Here is a 13446-nt window from a genome sequence, read left to right as displayed (position 1 = left end):
GAACTCAAGAGAGTTGTAGGCTAGAGAGACAGCCTTGGGGTCCTGGACCTGAAGACACAATTAAAAGCAAGGGAATGATAGGTTAAGTGCAGATTGATTTATGATTGTCTTTGGAAGCATTCTCTGTGTGTTTCCCCTTCTCTGATTCTTATGTTTCATTTCCTGAGAACATTGCACTAATTAGCATGAGTTCTGCAGCCCTTAGAGGGCCTTTTCTGTCTCTGTACTTTCCCTATCAACCGGGATGCATGATTAGAATGGCTCGGCAGCCACTTTGCTTTGTATTTCCTGTTACATAGGAATTGTGTATTTGATAGCTTTTTCAATTTTATCTGTACGTTTACTTTTTTCCAGAAGGAGAACTTATGGATTGTGATGGAAAATCAGAATCTAGTCCTGAACGGGAAGCTGTGGATGATGAAACTAAGGGAGTAGAAGGAACAGAGGGTGTCAAAAAGAGAAAAAGGAAACCATACAGACCAGGTATAGTGCCTGAGCTAGACATCTTAATATAATCAAAACTTAGTTAATTTAAGAAAAATATAATATTGAGGGCTTCAAATATAATGAAATAATCAGGATGAAATATAACTTCTTAAGAACTCTCTAAGCTGAAACTTAGAGAGATTTTTAGGCTGTGCCGTGCGGCCTGCGGATCTCAGTTCCCCGACCAGGGATCGAACCTGGGCCCTGCTGCATTGGGAGCGCAGGGTCTTAACCACTGGACTGCTCGGGAAGTCCCCAGAACTTGTAGGCTTTTTTAGGCAGTTATTAATGTCTGTTTACCAGTGAATGAGGTAGTTTATTGAATCAGTTCAATCTTTATTCTTCTGATTGCTTATATTTTATTGGTAAGAGTGATCTAAATACCTTCTGATGTGTAAGGAAAAACTGTGTTTGTTTTCTGCTAGACCTTAAAAGGTAACCTTCCTTACAGATGAGCCACATTTATAACAAGGGCCTAGATTAGCTTCGTCCAAATCACTGTATGAAAATGATTTCATTTCTTCATAATTATGAGGCTTATAAGTGCACCTACTTTTTTAGACACTGCCAAATTCCTTCCAGGAACTTATAGTTAAATGTTGGGGGTTTTTTGTTTTTTCTTTTTCTGCCTTCCATGTAAGGGACCCATCTGAGGGGCCCATTAGGTCACAAAGTATATTGCTAGACAACTGTCATATGACAGAAGCTATTAGTGTTACTATGCGTCAGGCGCTATTCTCAGCATTTACATCTATTTATTTAGTGCTTTCATATGTGTATAGGAGATACTATACATTATCCCTTTTTTTACCAGTGAGGTAACTGAAGCAATGAAAAGTTAAATAACCTGCCCAAAGTCTAGTAGTAACCAGAATTACACAGTTTGACTCGTCTAAGAACTTTAGGAATAACTAGGCACATTACCCCAGAAGTCATGTTGATTTTTGCTTGGATCATCTAGTTTAGTTTGTATCTTGTATCTGTTCTCCCTCAGCTAACATACAAATAATTTGAATGATGATCTATGAGTTACTAACATTAAGGAAACAAGCATAATTTACTATAATGTTTACCCTGACATCGTTTAGGAGAAGAAATACATGCAGTCTTCTGTACTTTGATGAATTTGTATTCCTATTTGGTTAGTAATGAGGTAACAATAACTTTGATCTCTTTTATTTGCTTATTTCCAAACTCTTGTATTTTGCATTAAAATGAGATTATTGATTTAAGTTAACCCATATTGAATTTGGGAAAAGCCTCACTGTTTAAGCAATTGCACCCTACTTAATGTGGAATTACAGGGAGAAATTAGTAGTTATTTACAAGATGACCTAATTTCTGTTTTGGGTAGGTATTGGTGGATTTATGGTACGACAAAGAAGTCGAACTGGGCAAGGAAAAACCAAAAGATCTGTGATCAGAAAAGATTCCTCAGGCTCCATTTCTGAGCAGTTACCTAGCAGAGATGATGGTATGGTACTGATTTTGTTTGATTTAACCCTCTTATCTTGATATCCCCATTGAAAAGAACTATCCTAAATAATGTTACAATGACAACCTTATTGCTTCTTAGTGATGAAAGGATTTGAGTGCCTGTAAAGTTCATATCTGCAATATAGAAATTAGGTTTGATAAGAAAATTATTTAAATCCAATCAATTATATTGCTTTGAGATTACTTTAAGAAGGGACTGAGAATATGCGGGACTGAATAGGGACTGAATCACATAGTTATGTCTGGTACTTTCTGGCCATCTCACAAAAGGCCTTTCTTTGCCTGCATTAGCTACTTGGCATAAAATTGGAAACTTTTTAGACTATATAATTGAAAGTGACAGCGTATCCCAATAATTTATAACAAAGTTGTATAGTGTTTTAGAAATACATCTTCCAATTATTAGTCTGTCATTGTTACTTAGAGTTTCAAAGATAGCTAAATCATTGCTTAAGTCATAGCTTAAGAATTGGTCCTAATGAAGACTTTGCAATCAGTATGGTCATGATCTGTACACTTTCTGTATTTTAAATATTTTATATAGAATCTGAAGAAAAAAGATGTTTTTATCATATTCTTTGAATAGAGTTCTTTTATTACTATGTGATGGGGTTTTGGCCTGTGAATGAATTTCAGAAAAATTGCTGCACATTTTTAAAAGGAAGCACCATAAGAGTTTTAAAGAAGTTTCTAATATGACTTAACATGGCTGTAATGAGCCCCAGTTAAGAAATGTGATATGTTCAATGAAACAATTTTTTTGTTTTCCATCTTTGTCTCTATTTTGTCTTCTATATAATTTTATTTTTATCATTTAGTTCAATATTTTTCATTTGTGTCATCCACTGAGTTTTTAATTTATTATGCATTTTTCCTTTTCTAAACTACTTTTTTTGATATTTTAACACTTTGTAGCTTCTTTTTACAGCTTATTCCTCCCAGTTTTAGTTGATTTAGAATATAACATTTCTAAAACCTTTGCATATCTGATTCTGCTCTGTATCTCCTGGCCCTGTCTCCTAGTGCCTCATTTCGTTGTGTTCATGGTGTGAGATAGATACATATACATTAAACAGCAACAAAAATTTTTTTAAACTGTGAGCTCATGTTCTTTAGAACATTCTCTGAACTTCTTGAGGACTGAAGTGAAGGTTGGTTACCTCAGAGAATATTTGTTGCCAGGAACATGAGGTGCTATTCCCTTAGGACTCCTTTAAGCTAAATTCTTAGCTTGAAGTTTTTTGGTCCACCTATGTTATATAAATTCAGATTTCTTACATATCATGGCTGTACTGAGTTTATGAACTCTCCGGGAAGATTTTCATTTTTTTGCCTTTCTACCCAGCACCTTATTCAGTGACAAGATGACAAGTAGTTTTCTTTGCTGTCAGGTTGGCGGGGGGTGGTGGTGGTGGTGAGTGATGTGTGGAGGACCAGGGGAATGGGAGGGTGTGTTTCTTGTTAAACCAGCCCTGGTGTGGAGTCCTTCAGGGTCCCCCCTTTATACCAGACAGCTTCTGGTTAATCTCTACACCTTGGGAAGAAGCTGTAGGCTTTGTCTTCTATTCCGCATTCCTCATAAGGCTCTGAAAACTGGAGTTCAGGGTCACTAGATTTTAGCAAAATTTCAGAGAGCTTTATTTAGTTCTTTGCTTATTTCTGTGGTTCCTATTTTACCTTAATTTTTGGTCTTGGAGAATTCTTTATTTTCTGTTTCGATTACTGCTGTATTTTTTTTTTTTTTTTTTTTTTGCGGTACGTGGGCCCCTCACTGCTGTGGCCTCTCCCGTTCCGGAGCACAGGCTCCGGACGCGCAGGCTCAGCGGCCATGGCTCACGGGCCCAGCCGCTCCGCGGCATGTGGGATCTTCCCGGACCGGGGCACGAACCCGTGTCCCCTGCATTGGCAGGCGGACTCTCAACCACTGCGCCACCAGGGAAGCCCTACTGCTGTATTTTTTTGAAAATGTTTAAAAAATGTTTATCCACTATGTTTAGTTGTTTTCAGTCCACCTATGTAGTCTGGCAACAAAAGTGCCCACATTGATTTTCAGAAGGCATGTGCCTTCTGAAGTATGTGAGGGTATCATTTGATTGCTTGCTTACCTGCTTTAAGTGGTGTACTTGTTTTATTGTTAATTTCGTAGTCCAACATTTTGGATTTTCGCATTTCTTTGATTTTAAATATGAGCATTCATAGCATATTTATTATCATATTCATAGATAGTCATATATTATCACAACTGTGTATGTACTCCAGATACCTAATTTGCAGTAAATCCCTGAACTTGAATTGCTGGATTGAAGGACACATTTTTTAAAAGACTTTAGTTAGATAGTCCCAATAAACTCTAGCAAAAGGTTGTACCCACTAAATTCCCTTTAGTAGTGTTCAAGTAGCCATTTATCCATACTCATTAGCATTGAGTATGTATTTTCCTTTTTTAATCTTTAACAAAAGGTCAGCATTAAAAAAATCAAGTTTCTACTTTGTGAAGAAGAAAATACTCATTAAGAAACAATGGGAAGCATGCTGATAATAAGTAGACATGAAATGAATTTTTTATGATACTTAAAAATTAATAAACTTACTTTGAGGTCTTTTTATGAAAAAGGTAATTTGTCAAGTCATTATGCTGTGTACCTTAAACTTAGTTGTATGTCAGTTATATCTCAATAAAACTGAAAGAAAAAGGAAAAAGCTTGTTTATGTGGAACTGTGTGTATGTTGGTAAGTTATAAAATTACTTTTGGTGGACTTATCTGAAAATTTTAAATACCACATATTTATAAATGTGACTATTGTTTCAGGCTGGAGTGAGCAGTTACCAGATACTCTAGTTGATGAATCTGTTTCTGTTACTGAAAACACTGAAAAAATAAAGAAGAGATACCGAAAAAGGAAAAATAAGCTTGAAGAAATTTTCCCTGCCTATTTACAAGTAATATTTTGCTTTATATTATATATTTGTTAATGAAAGAAACGTAAAGTGATGTATCGAGTTTTGAAAAAGAGTTTTGTTGTTTTTGTACATGTTTTAATCAGTCATCATAAATGCCATTTTTTACCTTCCAGAGCCTCTTAAAAATTACATTTATCTTCTTTGTGCTTTGATACTTTTTACAAAGTTCTTTTTTTAATCCCAGTTTTTCATTTATAAATTTCATAAGAAACACAAGAACTCTTCGGCTGGGAAAAGCTCATTCTTCCAAACCAATCATGCCTGCGTGCTCTGCAAACGCAAGTCTGGTGGACAGCTTCCTTTGCTAGTACGGGTTACAGTAATTATGTTCACTGAATGATGATGGGTTTTTAGCCGCCAGAATTGCAGCTTTCATAATATTTACCACTTTTAGAGGCCTAGTGAACCAAAGGTTTAGGCTGAATTGTTTTTGTTTTCTAAAATAAACATCAGGAAAATATCCCTCAATATGAAGAAATTGTTTGATAGATGTAAATAGAAATCCTTCTAGTTCATCTTGTAAACATTAAGTCTCAGAGGAGTTCAGGGCCATGTGGTACATTGGAAAGAACCCTACATCAGAAATAGGACTGAGCCGTAAAGGCTGGCTCAGCCATAGCTCATTCTAGATTCTTGAGCATGTAATTCATCCTTCCTTGGCCTCTCTTCCTTCATGTGTAGAAATTGAATTGGATCAGACTGTCGTTGAGTGTCCATCTGATCTGTCCCTCCCACGCAGCTATGGCGAACATAGATAGCTCTTCATTGCTTGAGTTGTAATTTTTTTTTTAACCTTAATTTTCCAATTAGCTATTACTAATTTAATTGGTTTTAAAGGCATTTCCTTTCAATTAACATACAGCTTCCTCAATTTTTTTTAGTAATTAGAAGTGTAAAATTCAAATACTCATTTGACTAAAATGTCTTCTATATTTATCAAATAAGACTTCAAAGCATAAGTACCTTAAGTATATAATAATACTTATGAGTGAATTTTTGTTAGACAACTAACATCATAAGGGCAGTGTCCATTTTAAAGAGTGCAGTCTTTAAAGTCAGAGCCCTGGGTTTGAATGCCACTACGCTACCAGTTAGCTATGTGATTTTGTTTTATTTAACATCTCTGTGCCCCAGTTTTCTCATCTATAAAATTGTGGTAATACCTACTGTACAGAAATGTTGAGAGATGAAATAAGAATTGTGGATGTAAAGTGCTTAACTCTGCACCTTACATTTTATCTATCTTTAATAAATGTTTTATTTTCCCCTTATTCCCTTCACATACCTATTCATTCTAGCTTTGTACCTATAAAAAATATATAACAGTAATTTTATTGTTCAGGAAATAGAACCATTTATTGTTTAGATTATATTTAATTGCACCCTTTGTGTTGTCTCCTGTGCCCTTCACCTCCCATCTTAATAGTCCTTCCTGGGAGTACTGAGTAGATGGCATGCCCCCCTCCTCCTGTTGACCCTTCTGTAAAGTGTAATGTACATTTAGGAAGCTTTCTTCAGCTTTTTAATGGAAGTATTGATATGAAAACTGAGCATCGCATACTTTTGCAAAAGAGCCTTTAAAAATAGTGGATCTGATTTCCTGATTGCTGCTGTAGTCTAAATCTGTTGATCGGGATTGTTTCTTTTGGTGTACAGGTGTAATTCCCCTACCGTCCATCAGTAATATATAGCTTTTTTGATGTGCAGGAACCTTTTGTGATAGTACTATTTCTTGGACATCTTGTGATAGCAGTTGTATTTTTTTTCGCCGTTGTTCAGGGGTGGGGTGGGGCATACATAATATATAGTGATGAAAACCCGCCAGGAATTCAGTAACAGTGTTTTTCTAGCTTTTCTTTATTAATCACAACAGTGTCAAGATAAACTATAAATAATTGTATAATCCACCCAGTAGAAAGAGTTACCTGGCCTATTAAGAGCTGGTGGTACCACATGGCCATAGGAACCCCTGTAGTAGATCTGGAGTCTCCAGGTTCTGGTCATCACTGAACACTGTTAAGTCACAAACCAGGTGGAGCCACTCCCTTACGTTAACTGCAGGAAACAAAAAGCCACCAAAGTAGTAAGAACTAACAGTTTTTGATAAATACCACTAAATTCATCATGGGTCATATTAAGAAAAAATTCTTGCTAATGGTGGTCTCAGATTTCTCAGATTTATACTGAAGGCATTAAATAAATGATCTATAAAGTTCTAAGATGCTTTCCTAATGATAAAAGCATTGCCAGTACAAGAAACAAATCATCTCCTGCCCAGTGCTCTGTATTTGTGGGTTTTCAAATTTCTTTTTCATAGTGAAACAACTTCTTCATTTAAAAAAAGTGAAAATTTCAAATCAAATATTCATCGCCTCTACCAGACTTCACATACCTCCTCCCCGTCCCTTTTCAAAAGTTAACAGCTTGGTGTTTATCCTTTCAGAACTTTTAAAATAATTTATTTTTGTATAGTCTTGGTTTGTATTTTATGTTTTGCTGGACATATCACTCAACTTGCTTTCTTTTAATACTGTATTTTAGAGCTTCTTTTTTTTGACTGCATAATTCTACATCCTTTTTAAAAATTGATGTATTTTACAGTATGGATATCTATAATTTATTTAGTCATAGGCTTTTTGACAGACATTGAGTCTGTTTTCTCTTTTTGGTATTGCTAAAAAATGCTGCAGTGAACTTTTCTTGTGTATGTGTCTTTGGCAAAAGTGTATTAAATGTTGGTAGTTACTGCAAAATTGCCCTCCACCAAGAATCCCCTTTCCAGGCAGACCACATTATAGACAATAGAGTTTTGGGGTTGAAGTAAGTGAAGGGGGTCTCCAGTGCTTCCTTTTGTTCTCTTTATTGATGCTTGAGAAGTTTGGGGGAGATCTAGAGCTGTAAGGAGCCCAGCTTGAAAGAGTGGTCTCTACAGTAGAGCAAGTATATTGAAATGGAGAAAAGTTAATATGAGTAAATGGATAAAAAGCCATAGCCTTTAATAGCCATACATTTTGTACACATAGTTTGTTTAAAATGACTATAAAAACCCTCTCTCAGATTTATAGCATGTGACGTCTTTAATATGGTTGTATGCATTAGTATGAGAATACTAAATCTATCTGAAGTATATAAATATTAAAGCTGTAGATCAAACCCTTGTGCTGTCCTCTGTAGATAATCTGTAAATATTAATAATATTCATGAAGTTTTAGTTTTTCTTATAATATGAATTAAGGTGCCATACTGTTATAAATTTATCCATTTTTACATTTAATTGTAATCTGATCTGGGAATATCGAATTATTATACTACAGTTGGTAGAAACATATTTGACAGAATTGTGTGGTTTTATTTGCATAATTTTATTTGATTCTTGTAAAAAAAAAACCCCAAAAACCTTATTTTTAAAATTCCGGTCAATTCTTCATATAAAAGAATTGACAGGCTATCTCTATAATTATTTATATATTTCTATATTCAATTTTTATATTGTTAAATACTAAGCTTTTCTGTTATTTCTGCCTTCTTATCAAAATGATGACAGAATTATCTGTTCTCATTTGAGAATTTTATAACTAAGTCAGTTGTTCTCATATGTGCTTATCTTTATCTAGGAAGCTTTCTTTGGAAAAGATCTTCTAGATACAACTAGACAAAACAGACTGAGTTTAGATAATCTATCAGAAGATACAGCTCAGCTTTCTTACAAAACAAACGTGAACACAAATTTCTTGGATCCTTCCTTAGATCCACTACTTAGTTCATCCTCAACTCCAGCAAAACCTGGAACTCACGGTATGTGGAATCAGTGACAAACTTTTCTTTATCGCATTACATTCATCTTCCTTTTAATCAAACCTTTGAAATCCTTTAGTTTGGCCTCATATGCATTTTAAAAATTAACTTTATTGAAGTACCAGGTCTATAAGATTTATCAAATAAGTTTATCTGTGTAACAACCACTAAATCAACTCCTGTGAGTGGTGAAGGAAAATGTTTGGTTTACAGTTTGCTGAGGGTAATGTAAGGGAGTGTAATTAGGCCATAGTTGGTGAGTTATAAATATAATAGTCTTCAACTTAGGTAGATTTTTGTTAATTACATAGCCCCAAGAAATTCAGAAGAGGAAAAGAGTGCTGTAGCTGGGAACTGGCTGTTCCACTGTGATAATAAAGTAAAATACATTTCAGATCAGTTTCTCACTACTGACAGTTTGGGCCAGATAAACCTTTGTTCCAGGAGGGAGGCTGTCCTGATATTTAGCAGCATCTCTGTCCTCATGATGTCATAATGATCAAAAATGTCTCCAGATACTGCCAAATGTCCCTGCAAAACTGTCCCCTATTGAGACCCACTGCCCTAGCTATAGTGAATATGGGGACTACCTAGAATCAGAGGAGGGTATGAGAGCTTAATGTTTATTAATCTTAACGTCAGCAAGGCTCTCAGAGTTTAACTAGTTAGGTATCACAAAGTTTTTCCTCCACTTCTGTATTTTTATCTCGCTTTCAATTAGAAATTTAATGTCCTTCTGACAGGCTTCCTTTTGCCATTGAATTACATTTATTACTCCTTTAATTTTATAAACTCAATTTGGAAAACAATCTTAAGGCAGCAGCCTTCCACTGAAAGATGACTTTTGATACATTAAGTAGTTACAGCTTCATTAACTTACCACTATCCTGGATGGAAATACAGGCTTTTATTTTTTATTTTAACTTCTTGAAATAATTAGAAGCAATCTTATCCCCTGTTATTTGAATGCACCCAGCACGAGAGTAAAGGCCATGCTCTTTGTTTAATGTTAGCAGATCATTTTACTTTAGTTCTGTTGTTTTGAGTACTTACCTGCTCTGATCCATGTTAATATGTTGTTAAAATAATGCATAGTGAAAGACTTGTCAGCCCTTCAAAGGATGTCTTACTCTGAAGGATTATCTTATAAAAAGTCTTGACTAGCCATTTAAAGACTTACATAGAGGGAAATTGCCCTTGAGTTTTTATAAGGAAAAGAACTGAGGTTGGAAGGAGACATATTGTGACTGAAAAGACATTGCTGTACACTATTTTTATTCCTGTTTCCTTTATTTGCAGTTGTTTTTTCCACAGAACTCCTGAAGAGAGAATAGTTTAATGATAAAGCCAAAATGCAGAGGACTAGAGTAATACACATTTGAAAACCTAGGTTAAATATAATGTTCTGTGCAGTCAAACCACTCTCTTGCCACTATGATGGGAAATCAAAAGTAGTGGCTTCCTTCTTTAAAATACTTTATTCAATGTAGTCCATTGCATCAGTTTTAATAATTTGTTGATAAGATACAAAATTTCTTCAGGTAGAGGAGAACTTTTAAAACATGGTCTCTTAAAAAACGCTGGTTGTAATTTGTTTAGTAGAATTCCATTGGTTTAAAACAAACAAGCCCGCAGACCTTAACCCTGGAACAATTATCCCCCAATTTTTTTTCTTTCAAGTGTACTGTTGTCTAGAGAATACATTATTGAAATAATTTTATTTCTTAAAAACTTTACAAATATTTGGGCACACAGAATTTACTTTAGCTCAATTTGAAAAATTCTATTTTTATGTATGTCTGAATTCTATTTGAGAAGTATACGTTTAATGGGACAAGACTATTTTCATAGAAATATTTGATCTAGAATCTGGAGTATTTTATGTCCTCCCCTCCTCTCCTTTTTTTTTTTTTTTAAATTTTTAATTGAAGTATAGTTGATTTACAATGCTGTGCCAATGTCTGCCTTACAGCAGAGTGACTCAGCTATACACATATATATACACATATATACAAATATATATATTTTTAAAATATTCTTTTCCATTATGGGTTATCATAGGATATTGAATATAGTTCTCTGTGCTATACAGTAGGACCTTGTTGTTTATCAATTCTAAATATAAATCCTTTTTTTTTCCTTAAGTAAAAATATAGTCCAAATGGATAAAAATACTCAGATATCCCTTAACTTAAATGACTAATAAAGTTTCTAAAGGTAGCCTAAATATTTTCCTGCTTGATTAGGCCAGAAACCCTGGTAGTTCTCCTTGACTCTTCATTATCTCACATTCCATATCTGATACCTCCACAAGTTTGCCTCTGCCTTCAAATGATATCCCAAAGCCAACCACTCCTAACCTCACCTTCCCACCACAATCGTGTGGGCTGGTACCGCCTCTCACTTAGACCCGGCCAAGGCCTGCTGACTGATCCATCTCCCCTCTTGCCGACATGCCTTACCCCCTCCTCCACCCCTGTCGGTTCTGCGCCTGGCAGCCAGCGTTTCCCTGTAAGATATCAGTCACACCCTCCTCTGGCAACCTTCCAGCAAGGAAGGTTGACCCATTATACAGTTGACCCCTGAACAACAGGGGTTTGAACTGCGAGGGTCCACTTATATGAGGATTTTTTCCACTGATACGTACAGGAGTCCTACCATCTCTGGCTGCCTGAATCTGCAGAGGTGGAAATGAGGATATAGGGAGGGCCGACCACAAGTCATATTCGGATTTTTGACTGTGTGGAGGGTCGGTGCCCCTCACCCCCATGTTGTTCAAGGGTCAGCTGTACTTTATACTTCAGAATAAAGCTCAGTCTTCGCCTTGACTTGTAAAACCATCCATAATCTTGCTTGACTGCCTTTTCAGTCTCTTACCACTCGTTCCCTTTATTACCGCAAGCACTGGCCCCTTGTCTTGACAAAACTCTTCCTGCTCTGGTCTTTGCATCTGCTTTTCCCTTCGCCTGAGGTACTCTATCCATCTTAGGGCAAATGCTCCCGTAGCTTGTTTATTAGATTTGCGCTTGGTAACCACCTTTAAAAGGCCTTCCCTGACCACTTTATCTGATATCTAACGGTATTTCCACATCTTACTCTGAATCCTTCTTTCCTTATTGCTTATCTTTATAGCACTTACACTGCTGTCATTTATTTACTGTCAGACTCCCTCTGCGAAAGTAAGCTCTGGAGGCCATGCACTTTGTTTTAGTCACTTCTGTATTCCCAGTGGCTGGACCAGTGCCTGTTAACATAATCCATAGACATAATTCTGTGGGTACTCAAACACTTTCTTGAATAAATAAGTGAATTAATCAGCGTTAAGGGTAAAGCTGGAAGTAGGCATTTTACTAGATGGTATCTGGTTTATACTTTACGAGGAACTTCTAAACAGTAGGTTTGCCTTTAATATTTTATTTATCTTCTGGAGTGTTTTCCAGATGTCATTTTTAGTGATGCCACTTTCTTAATTTTTTGCTTTGTTTCACTTTTATTGCCTATGGGTTTTATTTTAAATTTTATTTTATTGTTAATACACAGTAGTCACAACAACAAAAGTCTTAATTTTTAATGTTTTGTTATTGAAAATGTTGGAGTGCCTTTTCTATGAAAAATTCCTTACTTTAGAAGTAATAATCTTTTTATGATTCTAGTACTTACCTCAGTATCTGCTGTATTCTAGATATTTAGTAAATGGTTGAATGAGTGAGTTTTAGAATTTAATGTCTAGGAAAATACTGACACTTTACAAACATACTTACTGCGCTTAGGCACTGCTGATGATCCCTTAGCCGATATTTCCGAAGTCTTAAACACAGATGATGACATTCTTGGAATAATTTCAGACGACCTTGCAAAATCAGTTGATCATTCAGGTATATATGAGTGCTGTTTGCCCAGTGTCTATTTTATGATGTGAGTGAGAGGTATGTGTGTGAAACAAGCTTAGTCTTTTCTCTGAAACTGAAAAAAAAATTTCTTTCTTTTCCTTCCTTCCTCCCTCCCCTCCCCTCGTCAAAGAACTCATCATTTTATTTGATCTGCCTTGGCTTTCCTGCTTTAAGAGGGGAAATAGCAAGTTAGTTAATTTCTGTTGCCTGTCTAATTGCATCAGATTTAAGGCCTGTTGCCTTAGAGTCCTGCTGTACCTGTTTCTTCTTTTGTTTGCACCGTCCCCCAGCTCCCGTGGTAATCATCCATTTTATTTGGTTTGGGTCTTGTAGGTCTTGATTTATGCACTTTCCAGGTTGAGAGCTCATCTTGTCCATTTGGTAAGAAACTGAGCAATGGATGACGGCTGACTAGAAGTAGTCTTTTTTTTTTTTAAATAGTGATTTCAGCTGAAACAACCTGTAGGTGCATGTGTATTTGTTATAGTGCTAATCTGTCACTAATCCAACTTTGCTTTTCCCTTTGTGCGTGCAGCTAAAGCATGGTACAACTGTACTGTGTTTTGGATGACTTTCTCTGTAGTGTTCTTTTTTTTTAAATGAATGGTTTTATTCATGTTAGTATGTAATTTATAATATTACCCAAATATTATAGAGTTAGTTCCTATACGAGCAGATAAGTTCCAGATAAGAGCAGATGAAATTTTACTTTTTGATAGCAGTAATATTAAGGAGGAAGCATGATAAAGTAGATAAACCAGTTTTAAATGTGACTATTGCTTAAAAACCAATTTATATGAGATAAAGCATGTAATA

General features: G+C 35.5%; 1 protein-coding gene across 15 annotated transcripts in view; it reads left to right on the top strand.

Moving 5' to 3' along the window:
• KMT2C (lysine methyltransferase 2C) overlaps positions 1-13446 on the top strand; it is a 206933-nt gene that overhangs the window by 137099 nt on the left and 56388 nt on the right. For all 15 annotated transcript variants that reach the window (XR_003002445.1, XM_024739165.1, XM_024739164.1 and 12 more), the window contains 5 exons: positions 355-483; positions 1841-1960; positions 4794-4924; positions 8560-8740; positions 12511-12615. Coding sequence is in view for 14 of the 15 variants with exons in the window: in XM_024739165.1 (XP_024594933.1) it covers positions 355-483; positions 1841-1960; positions 4794-4924; positions 8560-8740; positions 12511-12615 (666 nt within the window). In the remaining variant the exon portion in view is untranslated. The remainder of the gene's footprint in view (positions 1-354; positions 484-1840; positions 1961-4793; positions 4925-8559; positions 8741-12510; positions 12616-13446) is intronic.

This window comes from Neophocaena asiaeorientalis, unplaced genomic scaffold, assembly GCF_003031525.2.
Source record: "Neophocaena asiaeorientalis asiaeorientalis breed wild unplaced genomic scaffold, Neophocaena_asiaeorientalis_V1.1 scaffold145, whole genome shotgun sequence".
NCBI lineage: Eukaryota > Metazoa > Chordata > Mammalia > Artiodactyla > Phocoenidae > Neophocaena > Neophocaena asiaeorientalis.
The sequence above is the reverse complement of the archived record's forward strand: the minus strand, read 5'-3'. Positions and strand labels throughout refer to the sequence as shown.